This window comes from Antrostomus carolinensis, unplaced genomic scaffold, assembly GCF_000700745.2.
Source record: "Antrostomus carolinensis isolate BGI_N321 unplaced genomic scaffold, ASM70074v2 scaffold29346, whole genome shotgun sequence".
NCBI lineage: Eukaryota > Metazoa > Chordata > Aves > Caprimulgiformes > Caprimulgidae > Antrostomus > Antrostomus carolinensis.
In genome coordinates, this window is record NW_010321641.1 from 13,712 (window position 1) to 22,177 (window position 8,466).

Below are 8,466 nucleotides of genomic sequence, written 5' to 3' on the forward strand. Positions count from 1 at the left end.
TCCAACATTCCCCCCGCCCAGCAGGCTCAGGGTGGGGAAGGTCTTGGGAGGGGACACAGCCAAGACAGCTGACCCAAACTGACCAAAGGGATATTCCATACCATATGATGTCTGCTCAGAATTAAAGGCAAGGGGAATGGAGGGGGAAGAGAGGATACTTGATATTTATGTTTGTCCTTTGGTGTAACCGCTATGCGTACAAAGCCCTGCTTCCCAGGAAGTGGCCAAACATCGCCCACTGATGGGAAGTAGAGAATAAATATTTTGTTCTTTTGCTTCTGCACGCACACCTTTGCTTTGTTGCTATTAAATTGCTTTTTGTCTCGACCCACAAGTTTAGGGTTTTTGTTCCATCTTATTTTCTCACCTCCCCATCTTGCTGAGGAGGGGGATGATAAAGCGGCTTGGTGGGCATGTGGCATTCAGGCCAGGTCAACCCACCACAACACATACTAGCAAATTAGTAAGTGTACAGGAACAATGTTCACCTACCTCCCATTCGGTTGACTCCAAATCCTCCCACATTAGGCATTCCTTCCATTCCACGAAATCCAGCAAGTCCTGTAAAATAAAGAAGAGAGTTTTCTATACAATATTAACAAAAATACTTAATGCAAAGAATTTCACTGCACGTACCGCCTCCCATTCTATTCATTCCGCCAAATGCAGGACCATCTATTCCCATACCTTTAAATCAAAAAGACAAAACACCATTTAGAAGACAGGTAACATTCTACTGGATTTTAAAAGAATGCAGAGACAGCACACAACACAAGGCTTGCTTTGTCAACACTATGTCATTCTTCCAAACACAGAAATTATTATTTTAAACTCAAAGCTCTGCAAAACTTAAAAACCAAGAACACAGATTTACCTCCTGGACCCATGCTCCCCATTGCACCACCCATGCTCAACTGTGTTGCACTGATGGGCTGTCCGCCTGGTCCAAGTCCCATACCAATGCCACCAAGACCACCTTTCAAAACAAAAGTAAGTATCACCAGAAGAAACATTTTCTTATGTATCAAAGAGACCACAGCAAGCAAAAGTACTACTAACTGTCCCAAGAGTCTGTATCAACATGTATTAAGTGCAAGGAGTAGAAAACAAAGTGGGCACTCACGAGGTAATTGTGAAGCTTTGCTGTCCGCACCACGGAAATCTTCATGAGGAACTGATTTGTCATCCTGACAAAAAACAAAGATGTTATCCTATGATCCTTTCGATGTTTTGGCAGACTTGTAAGGTAGAAGGAAATGTAAGCAACTTACCATTTTTACATGCATGGGTCTATCAAACAGGAACTGTCCATTGAACATAGCTGAAGAAATGCAAGTCAAGGAATCTAACTATAGAAGACACTTTCACTATATCAGAAGAATCACTGTAATAACTTATTTTATTTCTACCATTTTTATCAGTCTTATCTTTCCTTCCCTAATCTTTAGGATGCCAATTCAAAGGCCAGAAGAGACTATACAAGCTGTTAGGTATATAAAAGTTAAGTTTCACACATGTCACATTCCCACATATTTTAATCTCATTCAGTATTATCAGGAACACTTTTTAGACTCTAACAGTAAACTTGGTCACTATTAAAAATGTAACCTGCAGAGCAGTATCCTCTTGTCCCTACATCCCAGCTCCAGGGCAAATAAGCACCATTTGCAAAACCACACTATCAGAAGCCATTAAAGAGTAATTCATATGTGATCAATTATTTTTCAAAACAAAGGATGCATATCGCTTGAACAGCTTCAATTGCTTGTTCAAAGGTAACTGTTCCCATTCCTCGACTCTTGCCATCTTTATCTTCTTTGATATCTGCACGCTTTACAGTTCCAGCAATGCTGAAGACCTCCTTCAGTTTCTTCCAGCCAACTTTAAAGTCAAGCTTACACACAGAAATACATTAGTGATTTCAGTGCACATTTCTGTTCTGCCATTACACTTGGAAGAGATTTTCTGCATTGTTGTAACTCCTCAGCTTCACAAAATGCTTGATATATGTAAATAGCCAGGATTTTCTAATATATACACACTGCAACCAAGTCCAAAAACGTCAACTAAAGACAACAATTTATACCACATACACACATTTCACTTTAATTAAACTACTAACATTTAGAAATGGATGGGTTCTTGTCAAGAGCAGCTTTACTACCACAAGTCCCCTTGCAGGCATAGTAGTCTTTGGTACAAATAAAGAACTTAGGAAGTTCCAACAAATATAAGTTAACCTAAAGTAACCATCAAGATAAACTGACTTGTATATTTAATTTTAAAAAGAAATGCAATTGCAAATAGATAGCGAAACGACATAAAATATTTTTTTGAATCAACAGATGACTGTGCAATAATTAAAAGTGCATGTCAACCTCTTTCACGTTCCAAAATCTGAATATATATCCATCATTTTTAGTTGAATACACTAATTGTGAACTAATTTTCAATTTCCTCTTTATATTAAAACTGAACTACGCAGGAATATAAGATGTTTTACAAAGATCAAATATTACAGTTCTAAAATACAGTTTTAAACTTACATTAGCAACAAAAATAGTGGACCCAAGCCTGCCTGCCTGCAAGTTACTGATAACCTCAGGAGGAATGTTTGGATTATTGAGAATAGAAGGTGGTAAATTCATTATTCCAGGTGTCACATCAGGTCCATGTCCTCCTGGAAACTGTCCTCCACGCTGTAATGCCCTACGAGCATGTTCACCCTCAGGATCCTGCAACATGGGCAAAAATAAAGCCAACTTAACCATCAACACAAGGACTGGCAACAAACAAAAAGGTATCATTTGAAATTCTACATAAACCCATCAAAATTATCAGCTAATATCCTTGTCCATGTCAGAGGGATCAAGAACTGAATTAGCATGGAGACCTAATTCCCTCACCTCTAGAGGTGGGTCCTTTCAGATGAGGGTTGAGGCATATTGGCAAAGCACTTGGTGAGGAAGCGTGCACTGCCACTTCACATGCTGTACCTAGCCTATGGACAAGTAGAAAAGATTTCAATCTAAAGGACTGTCAGTCTAGCACCTTCTTCCAAGAACTGAATTAATTTAATTAGGTTTTATTTATTTATTTATATCATTATTAAAGTTGTAACAGGACAAAAAGAACAGCATCAGACACTGTCATATACTACAACACTACAATAGAAATGTTGACATTAATTTCACTTTCCAGTCAGCACAAGTTCTTTACTTCCAGACCCATTTTTGCACATATGTAGCAGTCCAATACTCAGCTCGTTATGTATCATATTTTGAAGTGGGTAAACAAAGTTAACATAGAGTCGTTTAGGTTGGAAAGACCTGATGACACTAAGGTAAGAATATGAAATTAAAGTAGTTCTAAAGAAAAACAGCATTAGATTATTTTGACTTTAGGACACACTTTTTGTCAGTCCACTTGGCATAGTATCAAGACCTTCTGCAAGCTAACTTTAGCCCATTAAGAAAATGTCATTAAAATTTAATTGGAAATTACACAGTTAAGATGCTCAAAACACTGTACGATCATCTCAGTAGTTATAACATCTTCACTATTTCAGATTTAAAACAGCAGCAATAGCCATACCTCTTTAATATTCAGGGGTCTTCCACTGAGATCATATTTGTTCATAGTTTCTAATGCTTTCTTAACAAACTCTTCATCTTTGAATTCCACCACACTTAGAGGGAACAAAAACATTTAGAGTATTAAAAGTTTAAAATGTTAAAATTAACAGAATGTTTGGATAGTAGTGTGTTTCTACACACATAGAAAAGAAACTTACCCACAACCCTGCATCCATGATGATTTGTCATCATATGTAAAGAAGAAAAGAAAAAAAAAAGTCAGTCAGCACATATGATAGAGCATTTAAGATTCCAGTTAAAGATCCCAGTTCACTGTCAAATAACTATTCAAGTTCTTTTCAGCTTCAGAATCCATAATACATGCTCTTTACTGGCAGCCAATCTGAATTTCTCCTACTTTCTCAACATACATACCTTTCAAACGCAAGAGAATATATTATCTTTTATTCTCTTTGAGCCAAAACAGAATTGGAAAAATGCCACACAGATCCATGTAAGGACAGCTGGGGAAAGGAGGTGGGGGGGAAAGGTGGAAAGAAAAAAAATCCCAAAACATAACCAAAAACCAATCAAGACACATATCGTGCCATTAAAAGCTACCTGCTGACTACAAAATTCGAATCTACCTACATCAAGTATTCCAGTACGATGAACAAGGAGCCTACAGACCTCTTCAGTATTACTAGCATAATTGAGAAATTACTTTGTAAGAAAATAACCTTATTGACTGCACCAGAATCCTTCTAATAAAGCACAGAGTTGAGGATTGCTTTAAGTAAAGCAAAGCTGACAGCATGTTTTAGTTTTAACAAGCGTTAAAGAAAGTAGTTTACAACAATTGATACAACCTCAGTTAAAGACTCAAACCTGCATTTCTCATGTTCTCACTGCAGGTTCAGAGCTACTGTTGGCCAAACTTTTGACTCTTTTTAAGAAGACAAAGGAGCTTTAACAATCTTCACTCTTAGTGCCTCATTGCTGGCACTCTGTTGGCTACCAACCATCTCCATCCATTTAGTCTTAAGAAAGCAAATACATAAACCCAGTGTTTAGAGTACCAACCCTACAAAGCTGTCAAATCAGGCCCTTCAAACAGTGTATTCTTAGCTAACATTTTATACTCACTGGCCCCAAGAAGAGAATACTACACTAAAAAAAAAATAAATAAAATCAGTGGTTCATTGAATGTCCTTTATAAGAAACAGATTTGTACCAAAACAAAGATGTTTGCTAAACAGAAGAATTAAGTAAATGCCATTTCTTAACATTTACAGAAGTATTTTGTCCTTTACAGCCAGCTAGTTTGACGTGCATGAAAGTGTCAGGCTACTTCCAATACAGAATCCTCAAGGCTATCTTAATGAAAATCAGTGTAAAAATGAAACTTACTTTCCAATAACTGGTACAGGTATTATACAAAAATAAAACTGCTGAGGAACTTTTAAACCTCTAGCAGATTGTTGCCCACGGCACTTACCCTTGATTTTCCTTCAGCATCCTTAAACAGCTCCACGTATGTAACCTCACCAACTACATAAGACATACAAAGGGAAAATACCAAGAGACAATGCATTTAAACACCAGTATCTTTCTTTACTGTGCCCCTGTGCACAACTCTACAGAGAAGCACCTATTATTCACCAACAATCAAAACCAGACCAACGTACCTCCTGTCAATGGCTATATAATTTAGCTAATTTTCAGAAATATGCAGCAGCCACATTCTCAAAAGCTAAGAACAAACAACTATATTTAACCTAATTCATTCTACGTATCATATTTTGGCCAGTATGATATAGTTGGTGAACAAATTCAGATATACAGAGTCCCTTAACCTAACAAATGAAACGTCAACGTTCACTGGAAGGTGTTACATTTATCATCCTACTCACAACACCTGTTTTAAGGTGACTTTCTACCTGAATGTCTTCAATCATAAGTTTGCCTTCGATCATAACCAAATTTACACATCAAATATTTCACAGCAAGCCACTCACTTTCTAAAGTAGGAAGTTTCAGTAAATAAACCAATCAAATAGTCACGTCACCTTACAACAGATAAACCAGCAGTTACAGAAGGGGGGGATTTGGCATTTTTCACAGCCTAAAAGCCAAGTGTGCTTTGCATTACTTTTGAAGAATCAATTTTTTCAAGGAAAACACAGAACTAACTTTTTAAAGAATTCATATATTAGTATTATTTTACCCCAAACTTAAAATAAAACGTTTGGGATAGTAAGATTACTCTATCGGAACTGCAACAATAGTAACAAGCTTTTAATACAAATCTCCAGACAAACAGTCATGGCAGTAGTGACAATGCAGACAAAGTTAATTCCACAGCCAGATTCCACCAAAGAAATACAAAACTACTTTTGAAAGACATCCTTTATTATTCATGTTAACACACTAAATGTGTTGCTTAAATACAATGGCCCTTAAAAAAAAAAAAAAAAATCTACAAAGACTACAACTAGACAAAACACAATCTCTTTAAGAAGTCATGAAGTCATGCATATACTCTCTACTGTCACACTAGAATGGCAGAAGATTGTAAGCACTTAATTTACCCATCCTACCCTGCAATGCAATTGTCTCAGATGAAAGAGGGGGAAGGGAGATAGATGCACCAAGTAAAGGCCAAAAAAAAAAAAAAAAAAAAAAACAAATCAAATCTGTGTGGCTCAAAGGACATACACATTGTATTTAAGTTCTACTCCTTTCTGTGTGAAGTGTATTACAAGGAATAAGTTACCTTTCTCTCTCATGAGATCTTTAATAGCTTGCCATTTCATGTCATATGGGATGTTGCTAATAAAAACTCTATTACGATTAATAGCCTTCTTCTCTCCAGTGCCTGCATTCTTGTCCTTTGAATAGGGGTGGAATCTATTCTTGTTTCCAAGAGAAGGGATTGCCTTCGCTTTTGCAACGTACTTCTCTTTCACAGGTGCCTTCTCGTCTTTTGCTGTCTCTTCATTATCCCTACATAAAAACAAAAATATTAGTCTTGTGTTGGATTATTAGACTGTTATACCTCCTATATATATAGCTGTATACCTCCTATGCTGTTACAACTGACAGGATGTCAAATGCTGCTTTTCAAATTAGGAAAAATAAATTCATGTTAACAGTCTAATTCCAAAACACGTTCCTTTATCTAGAACAAAAAATGTTATAATAGATTTACTCACTACTGTAAGTAGAGAGCACATCTTGCTACTTCAGTTATATTCCTTTTCCATTATGCCTGTCAAGATTTAGCAAAATGGTACTATGAAAGTACTACAAATATCAAAATACAACAACCCAGCTGAAAAATAAGCTACTGCATCCACGCTTCAGTGCTTCAATAATTGTCACACCAGACATGGCTAAGTTACCCAACATTCACCACTGGAGTGACAGATGAACGGTCTAACTTACAGAACAGCTTGGTGTGCTTCATTCAGTGCAGTAACAACTTTAAAAAAATCAACTCTAATAGGTTGCAAATAAAATTACATTTTATTTACCATATAACTAATTTTTAATCATGGTTAGTGTTAAACTGCTTTCAGAAAAAAAATAAAATTCAATTAAGAACAACAAATGTTGTCTTTCACTTTCATTGGCTAGCACTACTAGAATTTGAAAAACTGCTAAATGCATAGGAAATGGATGTATTAAGACATGCTCTGTACCTAAGACTAATTAAGTCACCAGGTATTATCCACTAGAAACAACAACAGAATAGACTTCTGGCCCTCTATCTTTCAAAAATATAGCAACAGCAGCTACTCTCCTTTTAAAATCTTTTCATTTTTTGATGAAAATGCAGGAAAATTTGCTTCATCTATTTTAAAGCAGCTCGTATCTCAACTTGGATAAAACTACACACTTTGCACAGAACTGGATGAACTATCCCAAACTCTTCAGCACTCTTGTTAGTGTTACTATCATGAGGTGATTTAGCACGGCCATAGAGTACCGAGGCACCTGATTGTTACTTTTAAAAAGCTGAACCACTGAACTGAAAGAATCCAGTGATAAAGCCACACAAATGTGATCCACTAAACAGATGCTACTTAGAGATATATATACATCAATGTCTAGTTCAAATCTCACCACGGTTAATGAGAAACTTTAAAAGTACTTTTACACAAACATTTATTTTAAAAAACCTGCGTTAGCCACTCAAGCAAGAAGAATTACAAGGAAATGTCCTACAGGACTGTCAAAAGTGACTGACTGCAAACCCTTCTTCTTGAATTGCATCGCTATCCTTACAATTTTTCCCACATTTCAGAAGGTTTAGTTTCTATCTCATGTTGACATTTTGGAAGTTTTCTGGTGTAAAATTAGCCAAAAGAGGCATTTCAGTTTTACAACCACAATGTATGGCGAGATCACCGATTTTGATTAACTGAAATGAGTATTTTCAGGTCCCTGCCCAGTTATTAACAAAACAGTGAGCAAGTGGCAGTCTTGCACTCAAGAGCACATGCAACTAGCCTTTCATGAAGCTAAACCTATTATCTGCTCAAGCTTGGGCACTCTTCAGGGAGAAATAAATTCAAATACATCCATATTTCTCTTTCCCAAATTCTGAAGTACTCGTATGATATGAACTTCACAGTCCTTGTGTTTACAAGTGGATTAAAAGAGGACCAGCAACTGAGAAATGTGTGGACACTCCTCTGGGCTAAGTATTCGTAAAATTTAAAACATCCAAAGTCAACAACGTGTTATCTGGTTCAAGCATCCTCCAGCTTCTCTCTGCACCATCCCTCCTCCACACCACCCTGCCTGTTGTGGCAATACAATTCCTGTGTGGCTGTGTAATGAAGTGAAATGGAGGGAACAATGCAGGGAACGGGAGGGAGCCAGA

The 8,466-nt window shown here is 36.8% G+C and overlaps 1 protein-coding gene across 1 annotated transcript in view; it reads right to left on the reverse strand.

The window, feature by feature from the left end:
* The window catches only part of MYEF2 (myelin expression factor 2), a 13,128-nt gene extending 6,553 nt beyond the window's left edge, over positions 1–6,575 (reverse strand). The window contains exons 1-11 of the mRNA XM_010170023.1: positions 6,352–6,575; positions 5,074–5,126; positions 3,794–3,801; positions 3,595–3,688; positions 2,547–2,735; positions 1,741–1,894; positions 1,272–1,321; positions 1,124–1,187; positions 875–976; positions 637–687; positions 493–561 (exon numbers count right to left, since the gene is read on the reverse strand). Of these exons, the coding sequence (XP_010168325.1) occupies positions 493–561; positions 637–687; positions 875–976; positions 1,124–1,187; positions 1,272–1,321; positions 1,741–1,894; positions 2,547–2,735; positions 3,595–3,688; positions 3,794–3,801; positions 5,074–5,126; positions 6,352–6,391 (874 nt within the window). The 5' untranslated portion in view covers positions 6,392–6,575. The remainder of the gene's footprint in view (positions 1–492; positions 562–636; positions 688–874; positions 977–1,123; positions 1,188–1,271; positions 1,322–1,740; positions 1,895–2,546; positions 2,736–3,594; positions 3,689–3,793; positions 3,802–5,073; positions 5,127–6,351) is intronic.
* Between the last annotated feature and the right edge of the window lie 1,891 nt (positions 6,576–8,466).